Here is a 20,723-nt window from a genome sequence, read left to right as displayed (position 1 = left end):
TTCCCCTACTGCCTTCTGGGACATGAAGTCGTATCATAGAAATACAGCCCGCCCTGTCAGAGTATTAAGTAGTCTACAAAACCTGTCTCTTTCTGCCAATAGCTACATGAATAGCAGTAATCAAGAACTGAGTTTGGCATAGACTTAGGGATAGGCTATTTATCTAATATAACAGGAATTCAAGGAATTTTTTATCTTGTATCTGGGATTTCATTTAGTCTATGGCAGAACAAACTAGATACCTTGACTTCAAAGATCACAGAGTGAGACAAAAAAATCCCTGGAACAGAGATCAAAGGCAAACAGCTTTAACAAATAGTTGGTTCTTAATGTTGATTACGTTCATATTAATGTGGCCCAATCTAAACTACACAGTTTTCCCCAGATCATTTAGATTCCAGGACGGCATCCTAGTCGTCCAAGGCACTGCATTATTTCCAATATTTCAATGATTTAACTGCAATGAAAACATTACATAACAGTAATATAAACGTGTATGATCACACCAGCTGTTAAATATTCACAATCACAAATCTGAGACGCCCGATCCTACATACCCTTCTCACCTCCAACAAGCAACATGGATTGTATGGTCATGTAGAGGGTTCCCTCCCGTGGTCAATTGGAAAATTGCATAAGAAAAGAAATAACAAGAAAATAAAACGTTATGGGAAACATATGGCAATCAGATAAGATAGTATATATGCATGAGCACGTAAAATCGTAATTCACACAGTAGGCTACATGACAAATTCAGATTAATTAGCAGTATACATGACACAAATTCCAAATAATTAATGTTCACTTTAGTTTTTTTAGTAGGCTACTAATACTACTTTGTGATAATAGCCTGTCCCAGACAAATACATCAAATACCTGAAACGTATTTGAAGTGTGCTTAATTAAAGACTACTGAATTGGTTCCACTGTATCAGGCAAACTACATTTAAACTACGTATTTGACCCAGATCTGTGGGCCATGTGTCCTGTCCTTTAATAGCCTACACAGTAGATCTCAAAGTCTGTGCAAGTGTTTTCAAAAGTGTTCCTCTAAATTATAAATTCTCCGCAAATAGTGGATTTCAAAGAAAAACTAGAGCCTATACCATTGCGGCATAAGGGGTTTACCACACCGGCATGACGGGTAGGCTTGATTAACTTACCCAGTGCTCCGCCGTTGCGGTGGATTCACATTCCATTTGTCCTCAGACTAATGACACTAGAGTGAAAACTATACCCTGGGCGGCGGCGCGCCTGGTGATATAAATCAGGTGCAATTAGTGGGCACTTTTTAAACACGCCCCGTAGTAAGACAACAGCAAATAGGCAAGGGTGGCTGTTGGATACATATCCAAATAGGCGGAGTGGTTAACGACACTTTTCTTTAGCAAGGGTAGCAACAAGGCCACCTGAGAAAGACAAAGGGGCCATCAGAATAAGGAATGTGTGTTTAGGATAGATTATCAAGAAAGCGTTTGAGGGAAAGGAAAAAAGGTATTTAAATATATAATGGATCCAAATAATTACAGTAGTGGCGGGCGACCAACTTTGTCGGATAGTGTGGAAGGCTTACCTGTTGGAAACTCGCTTGTTGGAAAACCTGTCACCCAGGCTACTGTGAAAAGACAAGCGGTGAAACGACATCACCATAAACACAATTTGAAGCATAGATATGAATTTCTCGAAACTCTTGGAAAAGGGACATATGGAAAAGTAAAAAAGGCAATCGAGAGATCCGGTAGAATGGTAAGTTTCCTCTGCTTTTGTATGTTAACATGTTGTTTATTGGTCAAAATGTACGGGACAGCATGTTATGTAGAGCCTGTTATATCCTGCAATAACAATTAACTTAATTGATCTAACACATATTATAGGCAATTGGATGTCAGAACAAATAACTGTTGTTTGTAATGATTGTTGCTTGTTTGTAGCCTATGTAGTGATGATCAAGTAATTTCTGTGTGTGTTTGCATGACTCACTCAAACTGCAATGAAGCAAAACGATCACAAAGGTCCACCTGGACCTCAAATAGACATAATGTCTGACATCCAAAACAGGTCTTTCCATTAGCACACCTATTTGCACTTTACACAACACAAGAGAAACTCTCGAAAGGGAATTATGATAGTTGCAAACATGTTTTCTTTTCCTAATCCATCAACTGCATGACTTTTAGGCCTGCATCAGGAAACAAAACTTGGGTGATAAGATTTGGCATGTCATAGTTTGAGTATAGCATCAGCAATAGTTGAATTCATGGATTAGAATCTACACTGCGTTTTCAACGTTTTGAATGCCCACTGTGGTCCTACAAGGGCTGAACATGTCCAGACTGTGCCTGTCTACTGAACACTAGAACAAAGGGGTGCCAAATTGTCCTGTATTCTGCAATTCCTAGCAGTGAATAGGCCTAGAGCCCGCTGGGTAGAAAGTTGGCAACTTGACACTATGGTATCAAAGAGGCCTCTGGAAAGCATTCACTATTTACTCCCTGTTTGAGAATGTGTTGGGTAGAGATCCAGCTAGTTATATTTGAACAAGAGTTCAACGGTTGAGAGAAAAAAAACAGGACATTCTCTGCTCTGGGATGGTTCAGTTCAATAAATCACCTATATCTCTTGACCAAAATGAGGCCCGCGTCTTCTTATCTGTCACATATGCTTAGAACATAACGTCCTGTTCATCCCAAAACAGTCTGTTGATAACTGTGTGCCCAAGAGTGATTTGGCAATGAACAACTTCTACTGTATGTGATAGACACAGGTGAGAATCTTCATTAAGTGCCAACAATTGAGCACAACACTGGGAAAGGGCTTGACAATTAGTTAATCATTTGAATCCGGTTTATGAGTGCAAGGCTAGAACCAAAGCCTGCACATCTTGCGGGTCTCCAGGACTATGATTTAAAGAACACTGGTGAACGAGAAACCATGTACTGTAGTTTGAAAGAGGGCAACCACTGTATTTTGCACATCTAATAAACACGGGACAGCGAGTTGCATACAACATTGCTGAGTCAAAGGCAACACTAGAATGGACCACTCGATTCTATCAAATGATCTCTAAACTGGACACGGGCAGTTCCAATAGCTTAATGCAGGGGATTTCAAATGCAGTATTGAGATGTGTTCTCAGATCGAAAGGAGGAGAACAAACAGTCCCTTGTAGCTCCCCAACAAAGACATGGTTAGCAATGTGAAAGTCGATGTCCCAAAATCTCTCAACACTTTTATGAGGTTCTGCATAACCGCATCCCAGTGGTATAATATCTGACACTGAGGTGTAATATGTAACCTAGATTTGTCCTCAGAAAGGACATTTGGGAGTGTCTCCTGAGGACACGCATGGCTCTATAATCCAGCGCTCAGGTAGTGAGGGGAGAGCTGGGGGGGAATTCTCACCAGTCTGAGTGGCATTCCGTTCCCCTTCTTTGGCCTAAGGGCAAAGGGAGGGAGAGAGAAAAAGAATGGAGAGAATAGTCCATCCTGGGCCAATCATTATTATCTCCACTGATGAATATTCACTGGTGAATGTTTCTCTATGCTTACAAAGGGTGGAGACATACATCAACAATGTTAAACAGTGCAGAATTGATCATAGCTGTGAAGTACAGTAACCTTAGTGACTAGTTGCATCAGGAAAAAAATATATAGCTGTATAAACATTTTAGGGTATGACATGATACTCCGTGGTTTGAACGTTCATGGTATTACCTGACACTGATCAGTCATAAACAAGGAGTGGGGGATTTGGGTAGGTGGACAATGGTATTGTCTTTTAAGAGTCCTCTTTAGGATTGGACAAACAAATGTGAATATGTTTGTTACATCGAGATGAACAGCACCCTTTAAACCTACACCCTGACCTGAGGCACAGTGGTCTACTGCTAGCAATGAGATTGTTCAACTTTAAACAACAGGAACAAACACAATTCAAGAGTGAAGCTTATAGCATTTCAGTTGTAAGTGCAAATGTCATCATATTAGAGATATCCTGTTGAATTGTAGATTGTCCTGTAATTGAGACGAGATACCACACTCGCATTCCACATTTGAAACAATATCAAATAAACAAATCATCCTCTTACACTGTTCATTCACCATTAAGGAAGCAGGAACCACAATATAGCAGGAAATACAAGAGGGGGGGGGTTACCTTTTGTTCCCCTGGATGTGTTAATAGGTGATCTATTGTTCCATAACGATACGTGTTGATTTGCATCTACTCATTGCTGACATACACATACATTCAATTATTTTCTACAACGAACAAATATCACACAGTCCATAAGATGTGAATAGACATGCATAAATATTACACACATAAGTCTACAGTATAACTCCTTCCTAATATTTTGAGAAGAAAGTTTGGAGAAAAATATCCTTAAAAAAACAAATGAGCAATCCTGACCTCCAAAAAAACCTCTGTTTATAATAGGTCACATGCTGAGGTGTGTCTAAAAGTGAGGGAGGTTTATTTGTTCATGAAAGTGTTTGCCAAGTCAGCTGGGCTTAACCCTTTACAAAGAAAGTGTGCTGTTTCAAGATAATCATGTTTGTTATGGGGAAACGTGCTGAGAAGTGTATAATGTCACAGGTTGGAACTTCCCCCCGCAAAAACATGTCAAGATAAGAGTACAGAAACACGTTCGGCCCTGTCTGAGATGACTCTCAGTCTGCATATCTGGGAATGTACCGTAACAAATCACTAGTCATGACAACTGAGGCTCTCCACTGTACTCATCAGACACAATGACTTGTTGGCGAAGGCTTTCCTGTAATCAGACTGCCATGTAAACTATGAACTCTTGAGCTTCGTTCGTGCCTCAGGCCTGGACCTACGACAAGCTTTATGACTAATGTTGCGTCGGTGTGAGTTCCTCTGAGTTGAATGGCATAAAGAGGACTATCTCACTGCTGGCTGATGAGAAAGTGATATGGGACAAGAAACATTTCCATACTCTTGTTCTCTCTTCCTAAGTCTTCGTATTCTAATGGGGCAGAGATGTGAAACTTGACACAGGGAGTGACCTGTAACACAATGGAGAGCATCATTCTACAGAGGCTCTGTGGCACTCTGTGTTCTCCCCCCCCCCCCCCCCCCCTCTGTATGCTTGATTACATAAGTAGAGAAGATTCATCCACAGGCTAGATTATGGCATGCCACACGGTATGTCAGTGTGTGTTCAGTCCTCGGCAGTGTTTTTGCAGGACAAGGATTTAGTTAAAAATGGGTCTGTTCGATATGACATTTAGGCCTACAGTTTGGTAAAGCAAAGACAGATTTATAATAAGGCTATGCTCTTTATACAATGATCCTTCCTCAAACCTCTTGGATTCATACAATACTAGACATGCATCAGTGTGAATCAGTTTGTTGATCATTGGTTTTCCTGTGAAATTAGCCAACACTCCTACAACATTGATTTCTGGAGAAGACAACGATGAGCGATGACTCATGGGAAGAGGTTATGAGTGTTTGAAGGTCTCGTCTGGTGTCCTTCCTGGTTTGTCTTTGAGTCTGTTTGTGTACGACGAATGTGAGGGACTGAAGACCCCCCACTCTCCACCACATTCCCCCCACCAGCCATCTGCTGCACCCCCCCCCCTCCCCCCCAACCCCTCTCACCCCCGGGGTACACTGCTGACGCACACAAGAGACTGTGGAATCCCAGGCGTCTAAACAAGCCTGCATAACATAAAGAGACAGATACGCACACACACGTGTATATATAAACACAAAGAGTGATATTACACATGCTAATGTATAGCTTGATATATATCATACACAAAAACATGCGAATAGTCAGTCACACCTACACACACATGCATGTACACGTGTTCACAGTCTTATGCATGCGTGCACACACAAACGCTCACATAACTCATTTCTATTCAAATTCAAATGGTCTGATGCTGTGGGCCTCACTGACGTAACACGAAACAATGGATTTCATCACAGCAGACAGTACATTGAACCCACTCCTCCACACCCACGGCCCTGTCACAATAACACTGTAGTGTTGTCAGTTTGCTCTCAGCTCAATACCTCTCAGTCTGGAACTAAAAAGATGAGAAATGGTGAGATAATAATTTGGATTGCTCCTTCAGTTGGAAATGAATCTGATTATTGTTCTAGCAGGCTGTCCAAGACCGCATGCCAGGTTTACTTCTCAAGTGATTTGACAACTTATCGTGTAACTGTTTTTTTTATTGAACCTTTATCTTTCCCTTGGACCTTGGCTATCCTTTGATCCCTGAATGAAACAAATGCTATTGTTAGTAGAGCCAACTCATTCTTCTTAACTGACCGATCAATTATTTATTGTGTTAATGTCCTGGAGTTGGTGGTTTAATGTATAACCACTAACCAGCCAGGGTGAGGAGGATGTATAACAATCATAATACACTGTAACCACATGATTTGTCCTTATGGATACCTTTCCTAAATTGCTTATTTTATTGTTTTTTCTCTTTAAGGTGGCCATTAAATCCATCAGGAAGGACAAGATCAAGGATGAGCAGGACCTGGTGCACATTCGCAGAGAGATTGAGATCATGTCCTCACTCAATCACCCCTACATCATCACCATATATGAAGGTATGGTATTTGCTTCCCAAATCATCTATAAAGCAATGATTTAAAATGATTCCTCTATTATATTCATTGTGTTACATTTATTATATTTCTATTGTTGTTGTTTTTGTAGTAAAGCAACTTTTAGGAATTTCAATAAAAAAGTTTGTTAAACTTTCTGGAGAGGTGAATAAAAATGTCACCAAGCTGCATGTGAGGTGAAACGTGACACCAGACGTAAGATGTATTCACACTGAACTCTGTTGGAAGAGGTGTTAGAAGAGGTGTTAGAAGAGGTGTTAGAAGAGGTGTTAGAAGAGGTGTTAGAAGAGGTGTTGGAAGAGGTGTTAGAGAGTTTGGTCACAAGCTCGCAAGTCTTTGTGTACTAGCTAGGGACCCATTCTAGTTGCATAACCCCCCCCCCCCCCTCCCCCGCCCCTATCCCCATCACCACTGACAGACAAATGTGAGGAGCCTCGTGCTGCCCTGCTAACACCCCATCCTGCCTATCCTGTCATCTACCTTGCGTGACCATCTGTGTGTTTGTGTCTGTGTGGTCTCACAGTGTTCGAGAACAAGGACAAGATTGTGATCGTGATGGAGTACGCGAGCCGAGGCGACCTGTACGACTACATCTGTGAGAAGCAGAGGATCTCGGAGCGCGACGCCAGACACTTCTTCAGACAAATCGTGTCGGCTGTCCACTACTGCCATAGGGTAAGGCGTTTCTAAGCCCCTCGTGCCAGGCTTCTATAGGCTTTCCTATACGATGCATAGGACTGGTGAAAGAGACCAGGCATCTCCAGACACTCATGTACGAACAGACGGCTCTCATAAAGTCTGTATTAGTGATGGCCTTTTGTTTGCCACAAACACCTCAATGCTGACAAACTTCATCAACGTCCACCAAAGGTCATACCTTGTGGGCGAAGTTCTGACTGGAAACCGCACTCTCACCCGCCTCCTCCTGCCCTGTGCGCTGGCAAAACGGCCCCGTAGTTACATAATGAATATTATTCACATTGTTCACCATCCGCCTGAACAGGACGTCTGTTACAGCACTGCAGGGTGAAATGAACCGTTAGGTCTATGAGAGGCAGTGTCAGATACACACGCACACATGCACGCTCACACACACACACACACATGCACACTCTCTCTAATGAGGGCGCAAAGGAACAGACAGGCTCTGTGAACACACTCACAGACACACACATCTCATCAGTTCTCCCCCAGGGTCCAGAGCTGTGTAACAATGCTCTGTCAAAGGTACATAGTGTAATAGTCTACTGTGGAGCAGTACAGTACATCAGAGTACAACCGTAACCCTTTGAGAGACGGGTAGAGTTTGGTTCCATAAAACCTACTTTAGTTGACAGAGTGAATGAAATTGGCCTATAAAATGCTCTCTGCTAAACAGCTGTCTATTTGGTTTTACTTTTTAAAGATATGTCAATATTGTAGATACTTTATGGTTGTTTGAATTTGCTAAATTGCTCTGAGACATGACGTTTATGGTAGAATATTGTTTGTAGTCAAACCAGTCCAATATAATGATTTCATTGTGGTGCCTTATTGAAAGCTGGTGATGTCTTGAGTGATTCTAACAGAAGTGCAAGACAAAAGTAGTTGACCTGCATTCTTTGGAATTTGAACTAAATGTAAGCATCAGCTCCACGCCTCGGTCAAAGGCATGCCCTCCTGCTGAGTGGAGGACAATGGAGCATAGCTGACATTCCAGAACAATCTTCCATTGGAATAGAATAAGTAATGACCCCAATGCTAAGGGGGCTTCGCTCTTGTTTTAACACGTTGAGGGTAACAGTGAGCAAATAGCAACGCCTGCTACAGAACTGAGTAGATCATGTTTTATTTGTCTATTGTCACTCATTGTTGTCTCTTCAGGTGCTCTCTCTTCATAGCTTCTACAACAGCAGTAGAACAGAGTAGTGAAAAATACCTTTTTTTAATCACACAGAATGGGATAGTGCATCGGGACCTGAAGTTGGAGAACATCCTACTAGATGGCAATGGTAATATAAAGGTAAGGACAAAGAACAACTGTGCCTCACACCTTTCCACAACAATCTCACACCTTTAGTATTTAGCATTTGCACACCTGTAGGTTTCACACAGCATAGTTCACACTCCAGATACCCCAGTGGTGCTTTTTTCTTTTTTTCTTTTTTACATTTTTGTCCTTTCATTTGCACATTTAAAACATAAATATGATGTTCTCTACTTTCACACTGGGATTATGCAGTTCATCATATTCATGTATTAGTGATGTACTGTATGTATTTGTTTGTACCTAATGGTATACTTGTTTAAATCATGCCTCAGATTGCAGATTTCGGCCTGTCAAACCTGTACCATGGTGACGAGTACCTGCAGACGTTCTGTGGCAGCCCCCTGTATGCGTCCCCAGAGATAGTCAATGGGAGGCCCTACAAAGGGCCGGAGGTGGACACCTGGTCTCTGGGTGTCCTGCTGTATACCCTGGTACATGGGGCCATGCCCTTCGATGGGCACAACCACAAGAACCTGGTCCAGCAGATCAGCACTGGAAACTACCGCAAACCCACCAACCCTTCAGGTGATTCTTTCCACACAAACACCTTTCATAGTGGTGTTTCTGACATAGTCTTAGTTATGTTATTACATAATTACCGCTCAACTCCATGTTATGTAATACAATGTTGTTACTGTAGCATTTGCAATGTTACAACACAGGTTTATTGTACTTGTTGTAAAACTTGAACTATGACTTCTCCTAGCAAAGTTGAAACAAAGTAGTTAACTGGTTTGTGTTCTTCCTCCCTGTCTCAGATGCATGTGGGCTGATCCGCTGGATGCTGATGGTAAACCCTGAGCGCAGAGCTACAATCGAGGAGATTGCTGGACACTGGTGGCTCAACTGGGGTTACCAGCACCCCCTGCTCTCCGAGAGTGAGACAGCGGCGATGGCGCTGGCACAACCGAGTGGGACAACCCCAGCGTCCTCACAGCAGCCAGGGGGGCTTGCCAGCATTGCCAGTTGGCTGCGTAGAACCTCCCGACCCTTACTGGAGAACAGCTCCAAGATGCGCTGCCTGCTGCGCTCACACGGTAGCGGGGGAGGGGACGTGGCACGCCAGCGTTCCCTGCGGAGGTCGCGAAAGGAGAACAACGTCTCTCAAACCATGCATGAAGGAGCCCCCGCTCGGCCCTCCAAGGGCATTCTGAAGAGAAGGGGCAGCATTAAGCAGAAGGCCCTTAACGAGACCCTGGGTGCAGGGATAGAGGAGCAACAGAGCGACTTGAGCCTCTCTACCCCAGCCGAGGTTCCACCTGCTGAATCGCTGCCACGCAAGGGCATCCTGAAGAAGCCGGCCGAGCGGGAATCTGGGTACTACTCGTCCTCCCCGGAGAGCAGTGACTCAGCCCAGACGCCCCAAGCTCAGCTGTGCCCCTCAGCCCCGCCCCGGCGCAAAGGCATCCTGAAGCGTCACGGCAAGTTCTCCTCAGGTGGCCTGCAGGAGTTCGGGTCTCTGGACCAGCTAGCGGCCTCCCTGCCACGAGGGGGCCCCAGAGCGAGACCGAGTATGGCCATCAGCGAGGACAGCATCCTCTCCTCAGAGTCTTTTGACCAGCTGGATCTGCCTGAGCGCGTGGGGCCACCGGCACCAACGGAGCACCCAGCTGAGGGCACCATGAGGGGCTGCGTGTCTGCTGACAACCTCCTGGACATCCGAGGGGAGAGACTCGGGGAAGGCCTGCTGCGGCAGAGAGGACATTGGGAGTGCTACCAGTCTGGGGTGGCTGATAGTGCTTTCTCCATCTCAGACTGTGAGAATGTAACAGAGGCCTACAAACATGCCATGGTGATAGGAGGAGCTGCAGCCAGCTGAGGCCTTGCAAGTGTCAATGGACACTCTGTAATAGAGAATTCTCAAAAGACAGGCAGTGGGGACAAAGTAAAGTCAATGTTGGCTAATCGCTGGACATGTTCATGATAGGGTGTGACTCAATAGCCAAATTGGTAAAGGAGAAGTGAGTAGCTACAGTAGCTATGCAGGAAGTGACATTGTTTTTGATGTTGTCCTACTCACTATATAGGCATTGTACCAAAAACAGTCTTGCATAGGGAGCGAAACTATTGGTTCCTACAGTATCAGACTGCAAGACATAATGGTTAATGCCTTCTTATTGATAGTAGATCTGAGCTTTGACATATAAAGATGTGATTTATTGATTGATTGGTCAGAAAAACACAAGATGGCACAGTGTTTTTTAGAAAATGATGAATGACTGCATTGTAAGTGCCTCTTTTCAAAGACTCAGGAGGTAGCTGACACTGTTGATATTTAAGGCTGAGTTCAAATATGCTTTGTTGTTCTTTTTTGTTGTTGTTGCTATCACTCAAAATGTTGTTTTTTGATCAAATGTGCATTTCTGTTCAGGGTGTGAGGGAACTGACAGCTCATTAATACCAAAGATTAAAAATGAAAAACATTTTGGGCCCCAACTATTCGGTTCACCGTGTTATTCAAACATAGTTTATGTTGGTGTACAACAGGGTCTCCTGGCCCTGGAGAGCTGCAGGGTTTTATGAATTAGTTATCAATCAGGACTCTGGAGAAACTGGAGAAACTAGTGAGATGACTCACAATACTGAGTAAAGGCAATGGCTTGAATGATATCTTTTAAACACTCAGGCACAATAAGAACCTGTAGAACCTGTTGGCTATTTCAGGGGAAAACCAGGGATTACAGTAAATGTTCTCTCAGTCCTGGTTTTGTCAGGTAAATAATTGCACAACATTAGCTGTTCTCTGGAGCTAAATCATGAGCTTTAGCCTAGCATATGGTGCCCAGTTAATATGTAACCTCTAGTAAACAGAAAAACAGTCTAGGCCGATACACAGCTCATCCATGGGTTGATTGCTTTATAAGAATGGGTCTAAAGGTGTGTTTCGGTTTCCCAGTAACTGTGACAGCAGGTTGGCCAGCGGCAGGTATTTATTCTTTTATGATGTGCCCTAAAGTCTGGGCATTTCATGATTATGACCAGGATTGGACGCAATTCATCAAACATCTCAGTGTGTTACTAGATTGCTATTAAAACTGTGCCATGAAAGTGCACAATTAAACCATTGAAACCTGATAATTCTATAATCTGTTTATCAGGGTTCACTTGAATGTTGAACAAATGTCACAAAACTAATTGCACAAGATGATTCGCACAAAAGGGCTGCATTAAGTTGCTAGTCTTTTGGCTGCAGATATCACAAAAAAACATTGTGGAATCCTGGAGGGACTGGACAATGACTAGAATGTGGTGATAACAGTTTTTTGACTGATTTATTTTAGCACTGTAGGGATAAAAGGAAAAAGGGCAGTAGGTTTTAAATGCGTACAACAGTAGTCAACTAAGGTGGTCATAACCTCATTTTTGTTTTGTTTTTGACCTTTTTCAGTATTACGTTTTTGTCGTTTGCAAAGATTCTTTGTTTGCCAAGTCATATCACCTACTTGCACACAAATATATAACTAGCTACCAGGAAATAAAAGTCGGTTGATCTGAGTTTTTTGTTTTTTTTCCTGAGTGGGACACGATCCATGTATGCCAAAGTGCCAGATGTATCTTTTGTGTCACCTTTTACCCTGTCCCACTGATCTGATTTGGCCCAATAAATCAATAAAAACTGAAGTTATTGTAATATCTGAATGATGCCTTTCATTGCTTGTGACCTGTTGTGACCAGAGATGTTTATGGTTGTTGTAATATAAAATGGTGACCTAAATACAACTCAAGAATATGAAAACGAAAAGCAGCATTTTCATAATAATTAATATTGTATTAACAGAAAACACCACTCTGAGCTCACATTTGACATGGAAATCCAGTGCAATACATCTGCAAGTACCACAAATAGCAAGTTAAAAATGGTCACTGAAACATTTTACCTGTGATGGGAAGGCTGAGAAAATGTATTCCCTGAAGCTAGCTAAAGTTATATTGAAATTTTAGAAAATCCTTAAAAAAGCCTTCGCAGCAACAGCATGGCAACAACATAAAGAACCCTGAAACATACACTTAAATGTAACTGAAAAGAACATTTGGAAATCTTATCACAAAAAGATATCCACAATTCATATTGTGTAAACACAGTAAGCTTATAAGGCATTTTTGTTTCGTATCACAGACACTCTTTGTTCAGTGAATATGTGCTGGTACCTCTCCGCTTAGTCTCACGTGGTGGTTGGGGCACCTGTCTAGTTGTTATTACATATAAATAAACCCCTGTCATTCTTTTAGAGAACCATAACATTGATTGGTTGCTTGGTGACATCTCTAGCTCAACGGTGACAAGCACACGTCTTGGATGTCAGTGGGGGTATAGCTGACCTCTGGGCCAGGCGTCCCTGACCGGCAAGCAACCGTCACCTGGGAACTCGGGGGCAGGCTGAGCTCCAGAATACCCTCCAACTGGTCATAGCAGCAGCAGAGAGAATCCTGTTCAGGACCAGAGCAGCAAATCAAGAGTTCAAGATATGTGAACAGCTGGTAAAACATTGATCACCGGTCATTACTTAGTTATTCTGTATGAGCATGTCGACCTGAGCAAAGCATACAGTATCATTTCTACACCTCCTCTTTAATCAAAACTAGTTTGCTTCATGATTAAATAAATGAGGCATGCTTGGGAATGGAAACCTGTTTTAGTATTTTTACCTTGTCGAGTGAAACAGCTACAGCTAGGCTGGCTTTCAGGGAGGTCCCAGATAAACAAGGAAGAGACACACACTGGTGTAGACAATGTTTAAAGAAGGAACAGCAGGTTTCAGGTTAAATATTACCCTACCAAATCAATGGCTAAAATGTTGGCCAAAAGTTGCATGAGCGAATCACTGTCGAGCGCTCCGTCCAGGAGTTTCAGTCTGAGAATGGCAGCCCCCACGCTGGCACAGGCAATAGTGGAAGGCAGGAACAGGGAAAACTTAAACTCTGAAGACAGGGGGACGACAAGACAAGAGACAAGCTATGTCAGTAAAGTTTGGGAATTGCATGCTCAACTTAATATCAACAACTTCTTTGGGTGCAGGGTTAAAAAAACTAATTTGTAAAATAAGAAAAAAGCATACTCACTAGAAATACTCTTCTCAAAATATTGATTGCATTTGCAACAGAGGCCGATATTGACCTCTGCTGCAAATGCAAAACATATTTGAAGAGCATTTCTAGTGAGTGCAGGTTTTTTCCTTCATAAAACAGACAAGAGATGGACACTTTATATCTGGGGAAATTGAATAGATTAAAGGTAACCAAGTGATGAATATCAACCTAGACGGGTGGATGACACAGCATCCTTTGGGAACAAGGAACACAATACCAGGCTGCAACAGCAAATAATTTCTTAACAATTGGGAGGTAGTGGTTCAGAGAAGGACATCCTTAATCCTCGAGGCAAGATGCCGTAAAAGGCTAGGAATGCCACCATTATAGACCCACCCTGACAGACAGACAATGGAAAGTGCTTAAAAGAGGGATGTTTCCCAAAACCTGATAATCCTAGCTCTAACCCACTGGCCCCAGGCAAGAAAGACGATGAGACAATGAATCATTCCGTCTGCCGACACCTTTCAGAATAGGTTTCAAAGCCAGGAGTCACGAATTGGTCGAATCCGTATAGACAATGTCACAGTCAATACAAAATGGCCCTGACCGTATCCCAGTGACTGGTTGCCTTGGGCCACCTTGTGGGAGATTCGTGGGAAATCAGGCAGTTGAATGGACGGACATGGGTCTTTCACACCGCACAATACAGGATTACACAAACTCAGCCCCCCGTATCCCGAATGAACCGCTGACACATCGTAATCAAAGTTATGGCTGCTGTGTGCCCATTGTTCACCACACTCACTGAATAGGTGAAAGGCATGCTATTATCATCAGCATTCATCAAGGAAGTGTCAGAGCTCTCAGATGTCTATGATAATGACTGTAACAATGACAGTGGGGATTGTACAGTATGTGTTTGACTTAAAGAAGTGTTTGATGCAGGAAAATCCAATGTTGCCAAACCTGCTTGTCAGAAAAGCTGGTTAACACTTCCCAGTGAGACTTTATTCTATTCCATTTCAAACAAATTGCTTTTGTCTCCTAAAAACATTTACACTTATGTTTTACTGACTTATTACACTGTATTGATGTTGATTGTAGAGCTGCTCTGCCTTAATCATTATGTTACATTGTATACTTGTATATGATGTAATGACAAATAAACTTGAAAATAGTTAAGTAATAAGTACTGTTCAATAAGATTGCCGTTCCTAGGACTTGCTAGGACCCTAAACCCTAGGACATTCACATGTGACTGAACACCTGCCTCTACCTGTGGCTGCCAGAGCAATGTAGGAGTGGACGTGCCTGCGCAACGCATGGAGGTTGTGAGGGATTATGGGTATGCCATGAAGAACTGGCTCCAGGAAGTCAGAGGGTAAGACAGAGGCCAGATCCCATTCTAACGCTGCGACCACCACAAGTTCCCACTGCTGTAACACACACACACACACACACACACACACACACACACACACAGACACACACAATCAGTTGCATAATAGACCATTATACGTTTCATGTTTCAATGGCAAACCAGCCTCCATAATATACAGTGCCCTGCATAAGTAATGGGACAGTGAAGCAATTGTTGAAGATGAATAAATTATTCACCGTCCCATTACTTACTCAGGGCACTGTATACACCCTCTACCATGTCAAGAACCTTTCACATAGAACCTGAAAACAAATGTTGTGTTTACCAGGAGGTCTGATACTGAAATTGCATTGTCAGTGTAAATGCAGAGCTTGCTGGCACTGAGGGGTACTGTCTCTCGCAGTTTAGAGGCCAGGAACATGCAAACCGCCCCTAAGAGCTGCAGGCTGGCCCTTTGAATAGGAAGGCGGCTCAAGTAGCGATCCAGGTAGTGGATTGCCAAAGGAAACACCTCATCCTCACACTTCTGCTCCTCGCAAACCTGTCGGAGGATAGGAGTTGGTGAAAACCGATAGCCTATATGTACTATCTTGTGTCAGGTTGTGATTACTCTGGTTCATAATACCACCTGCCCTGCTGCATTGGCATGTGTGTAGGAATGTGTGTAGGCCCAGAGCAGAGGTCAAGGATCATCATTCATGTAATATATCTACACTGAAGTCATAGTTTTGTGGATATTTTGTCATTCCCATGTGTTACCTGTAGCATCCACACCGCCAATATTCTCCGCATATAGGGCTTAATGTCTGTCTGAACTGTGCCAAAGTAGGATGGCGAGGCCCGACTGGTCTTTTCCAGGGCCAAAAGGTTCTGCAATATTCGATGGTCCCGTGCTAGATTCGGGTCAGAGCCGGCCCGAATAGATGTGCACTGGAAAGATTCAGCGGTGCAGTCTGAGGTGGTTTGGAGCTGTCCATCTTCATGACACATCAACTCCATTCGAGATGTTTCAAACACAGTTGGCTAAATGAACGTTACCTCCTGACCCGTCAGCTGGCTAGTAGCTAACACACGAGCCACAGCCTAGCCGCCCTAACCCCTTGGCAGCCTGAGCGAATGTGTGTGGACTTTCTCTCTGGAGGTTCTGGATGGCCTTGTCTTGAAGGTCTCTTTTCACTTAGAAATCAGGTTTCGCTGTCAAAATTGCTGGTTGGATAACTTAACTTGCTGGTTGGACCCCCGAGGACAGCAACAATCAAATAAACCGACTAACAGATTAGTCCGAGACCAAAGACAGTAATATTTGCTCGCTAGCCAGTTTTTATATGTGCACTGCCACTGTCCTCGCGTTACTACAGTATGTGTTCCATTATAGTACGTCCGTGCTAGCGACTGTACTTCAGTCATATCTGTAATGTCATCATCAAGCATCAAACATAGGACCAACACACCACGCAGCAAATCAACACAGCACCTTTAAGGCGTTACACTTTGGACCAAGGAAAACATGTATTCACAATTTTCCAAAATGTTTCTTTATTGAACATGGTCACTCCTCGAATAGACACAGACAGTTGAATGATGTTGAACTGAATAACAATGTGAGTGGTCATTTATTTGCAAGTGTCAGGTGTACATGCCATGTGGTTGTCATTTGTCTCTGTCCCCCAAATATTCATTTCAGAATCATTTTGTTAGTCAAGTAGAGGGTTTGAGTGTTAATCTGTCATGGATATCTTTTGTTGTCTTTGCTTGTATCCACATGCCTCACAAGGGAGAGACAGCTTGTCCCTGAGATTAAAAATGTGGGGCAATCTGGTGAATGAACATGTTTTTTGTAAGAGAGGGAGGAAGACGAGGATCGTGCCTTGTCCAGCTTCACATTCAGTCCATAGCCATCGTGACGGGCACAGCTGTTTCAAGATCTCGGGACTCAGAGTTTTGCAGCTCCCTGCGGATCTCTGCGGAAATCTGTGGGTGTGTCTGCTGTTTAAGCAGCTCCAGCAGTGCCTCTTTCTGTTCGGAGGCCAAGTCAGCCTTGTAGCGCTGGGCCATGGTGAGCAGGCTCTGGTGCCACAGCACAGGAAGGACACGCTTCTCGTTGCGGAAGGACAGGAAGTGGGCCACCAGGGCGTCCAGAACACGGAATGGCAGAGCATATTTCTTGTCCAGTAGGAGGCGCAGGAAGATGCTGTTTGCACCATTGTACTCCATCTCCGCAAGCTTGAGCATGGCAGCACTGCAAGGAAAGGGAGTCATTTTCTTTAGACTTTCACTTCCTTTCTCATCCCTTTGCCATCATTCACAATTGTAAATCTTTTCTGCATCTGTTTACCATATTCAAGATCTGTTGATCAACTACCTCATACTGTAACTTATTTATATCAATTGCAAAAATAAACTATTGTTACACAACTGTCTTGCGATCATAGCTCCATGAACATCATTTACCTGGAGTGCAGTACAGGGATTGAGCACTTTGTGAGAATGCTGCCGATGATTATGGCCTCCCTAAGAGTGCATGTTCCAGATTCACAGAGTGGGATCAGGATGCCTGAAAGACAAAAATAGTAAAAAGTTCAATGACAAATTCAGTGACACAACACCATTTCCCTCTGGAACAAACTGTAAAGACTAGCAGTATTCAGTCACCTAGTAGAACATGTAGATATTTCACTCATCTGTTTTGTGTGTTTCAATCATGAAAACAATGTTAACTGGAGGTAATGTTTTATGAATATTTCTTTCACTGGCTAACTTTAACTTGACATAAGGCACTCATGCCCAAAATGCACAATTCATGCTAAAGGAAATTAGGTTGATAATGTTGTCAGAAACTGGCATCTGGTTAGGGAACACTGCCACCTAGTGAGCATACTGTCTTTTTTCTTCTTGTCTTCCTTGTCCCCACAGATAATTGCTAGGTTGGTCACTTTTTGCCATCACAAACTTGAAATAGTTTTCTTCTTTTGCGTTGAACCTCCATCTCAAACATTTAGATGTTTGCCAATAATTTAGTTACCATTCAAAACTGCTGACTAGTGACTGCATCCTTGATGCAATAGAATAATACATCTTAAATTGATAACTGACCCAGCTTCCACATTATTAACCTATTTTTCCTCTTTAATGCACAGTCTTGATTTGTCTCACCTTTGAACCATGCACCCGGTTTAAAAAGAGCCTTCTTCAGGGCCATGTAAAGGTGAAAGTTGAGTTTTTTATACTCTGCAATATCATCTCGTATCCGTGGCAGTAGAACCAAGTTGTAGAATCGCTGGGCCATTCGCTCCTTCAGATTGGACGAGAAGATCCTATTCCGACAGAAGAACAACAATCAACGTCTGACATTATAGAAACTGCACAACAGGGCTCACTATGAAGCATCTGCAATGTTAATAACCACAAATGATAGACTGACTCCAAAATAAGTCTCTTGATTTTCAACTGACCTTGTTGCCTGATACATGCCAGCTGCAGTCCAGGTCTCCGGCTCAGTCAGGTAAAGAACCTGCTCCCAGTTTGACAGTGCCGGAATGATCTTAAACGCCTTGGGCAGCTTCCCACTGCGGTACCGAGACAGAACCTGAAGTTGCAGAGAAACACAAGAGACGGAAATCAGCACAGCACTGGTCATGATGAAAACTTTAAAATAATGGGAAATGATCCACACACACAAGCTTCAGCTTCAAATTATGTTTTTTTAAAGCAATTAGTCTACTGTACAGAACCAATAAAAGCATGCATGTTTTTAGTATTTAACATGTTGATTACTTACTTATAATACAATCCTGTTCATGTGTACAATTGTAAAGTCAAGTCTTTCTACACAATACAACAACTCTCTAATCTATTAAAAGCAGTCTATTAGGTGAGTACAGGCATGGTTTTGTGTATCAATATCTGTTGCACAAACAAGTGGGCTACCACACAACACAGGCCTAATGCATTATTAAACAAATTCAGTACTTTTACCAATGTGGGAGGTAAGCTAATTGAAATATTCAATTAATTAGGCTGCGTATGTGATCGAATGAAGGTGTTAGGATGTGCCAGATGACACCAAAATAGAGCATGTATAGCAAGCCCCCCCGCCTCCCTGGTCAGCTACCATTTAATTTGGCGGGCTACTACTACTCCTAGTGGAAACCTCTGCACACAGCAGTGAAACCAACGTGTATCAGATCTCACCTTGCTGACACCTTTGTATACTTCAATGACCCTGGGGTCCAGCTGGGGCATGGGTCGCCCCGACGCCTCAGACATCACTGTCCCCACCTCAGTCTGCTTCTCAGTGATCTTCTCCATAATGATGTCTGCTAGGGTTCGCCTACCAAAATAGAGCATGAACACAGCAATAAATCCAAACTGAAAAATGAAGGACAAGAATGAACTTGGTTCTCTAATCCAGAAGATGAAATGCCACATGTTTATTCCTTTCTGAAACCAGGAGATGCTGAATTATCATTGAGGGATTATGTGTGTGTGTGTGTGTGTGTGTGTGTGTGTGTGTGTGTGTGTGTGTGTGTGTGTGTGTGTGTGTGTGTGTGTGTGTGTGTGTGTGTGTGTAATCCCTGCTCTTTACTCCCCCTTCAGCAATAGGTGGAGATCACTAGGCTATGGCTCTGATCAGGGTATTGGGGGAAAGCTCCCGCTTTAGCTTACCTCATAGGAGGATTCTTGTTCATGAACATCTGCATGGCTCTCTCATCCTCTGGGTCAACCACCACTTCAGTTGCAGCCTCTTCATCGCCGGTCCCAAATTCTCCCAGTGCCGGCCACTCCTCATCAGAGTCTGCATCCTGAGAATCAGGGCCTGCAAATACATTACAGAATGACAGCATCAATATTCCATACAGTAGTACAGCAACTACCTATGACAGATTTGACTGTTTATGCATTTGACTGTGTCATCTGTAAACTACTTATGTATTTGACTATGTCCTTCAACATTTCACAGCAGAGCTGGGGCATTTCTGTCCAATATTATAGTGGTTAGAGTGATCACCAATGGGAAATGACAACGACAAAAACAAAACTAATCACTAGACAATAACAATATATGCTGGATACACAGAAACAAACTAGTAGCAGGGCTAGCAGTAAGTAGGGCTTCCAAATAAGATAAACAATTTAAGCTCTACCTAGAACAGTGGCTTGCTTTTTCTTGACTACAGGTGCCAAGCCATATTCTGTCTGTAGTTCCTCTTGCTGGATCCGTGCCTGCTCCAAGATCTTTCGCGACAGACGCTCGTCCACGTACTCGTCTTCATCCTCTCCCATTTGATCCCTGCTCTTTACTCGACCAGGTACTCGAACCGTGTCGCCTTGCAGTATCTGGTCTGCGAGAGCAACCATTCCGGCACTGTTCTCAACCATTCTCTCACCTCCTCCACCTTTAGATCGCTTCACTTTAGGCATTTTCAGGCAACGTTAAAGCAACCTTCTAGTCAACACACGTGCATTTCTGAGCAAAGGAAGTGACGTAGAGGTGGCCGGGTTGAAAAAAAGAACCACGACCCGCCCATACTCTATTATTTTTGTCTGCGTCAAAGAGGATGCGTTGACAAAGTCGAATTGAAATAATATTGACACAGTCATCTAGCATTATTGCATTGAAATAATAGCAGTTTTGGTCATAAAATGTTTTGGTGGGAAAAAAC

General features: G+C 43.1%; 3 protein-coding genes across 3 annotated transcripts; 1 reads left to right on the top strand and 2 right to left on the bottom strand.

Moving 5' to 3' along the window:
• The first annotated feature begins 1,401 nt into the window (after positions 1 to 1,401).
• nuak2 (NUAK family, SNF1-like kinase, 2) lies at positions 1,402 to 12,287 on the top strand. The gene is made up of 6 exons (XM_083667942.1): positions 1,402 to 1,746; positions 6,481 to 6,601; positions 7,143 to 7,294; positions 8,556 to 8,621; positions 8,921 to 9,173; positions 9,407 to 12,287. Exons 1-6 carry the CDS (start codon positions 1,510 to 1,512, stop codon positions 10,465 to 10,467), a joined length of 1,890 nt encoding a protein of 629 aa, XP_083524068.1. The 5' UTR covers positions 1,402 to 1,509; the 3' UTR covers positions 10,468 to 12,287.
• Positions 12,288 to 12,914: 627 nt separating this feature from the next.
• ccnd3 (cyclin D3) lies at positions 12,915 to 16,059 on the bottom strand (the record flags this gene model as incomplete). The annotated part of the gene is made up of 5 exons (XM_083667688.1): positions 12,915 to 13,076; positions 13,426 to 13,568; positions 14,956 to 15,115; positions 15,386 to 15,601; positions 15,820 to 16,059. The coding sequence occupies 5 exons, from the start codon at positions 16,057 to 16,059 to the stop codon at positions 12,915 to 12,917; spliced, it is 921 nt and encodes a 306-aa protein (XP_083523814.1).
• Positions 16,060 to 16,596: 537 nt separating this feature from the next.
• bysl (bystin-like) lies at positions 16,597 to 20,522 on the bottom strand. Its single transcript, XM_083667949.1, has 7 exons — positions 20,205 to 20,522; positions 19,726 to 19,876; positions 19,252 to 19,390; positions 18,513 to 18,646; positions 18,214 to 18,374; positions 17,512 to 17,614; positions 16,597 to 17,299 (listed from the first exon to the last, which is right to left on the bottom strand). Exons 1-7 carry the CDS (start codon positions 20,479 to 20,481, stop codon positions 16,945 to 16,947), a joined length of 1,320 nt encoding a protein of 439 aa, XP_083524075.1. The 5' UTR covers positions 20,482 to 20,522; the 3' UTR covers positions 16,597 to 16,944.
• Between the last annotated feature and the right edge of the window lie 201 nt (positions 20,523 to 20,723).

The sequence above is a fragment of the Argentina silus genome (assembly GCF_951799395.1).
Source record: "Argentina silus genome assembly, chromosome: 4".
Classification (NCBI taxonomy): Eukaryota; Metazoa; Chordata; class Actinopteri; order Argentiniformes; family Argentinidae; genus Argentina; species Argentina silus.
The sequence above is the reverse complement of the archived record's forward strand: the minus strand, read 5'-3'. Positions and strand labels throughout refer to the sequence as shown.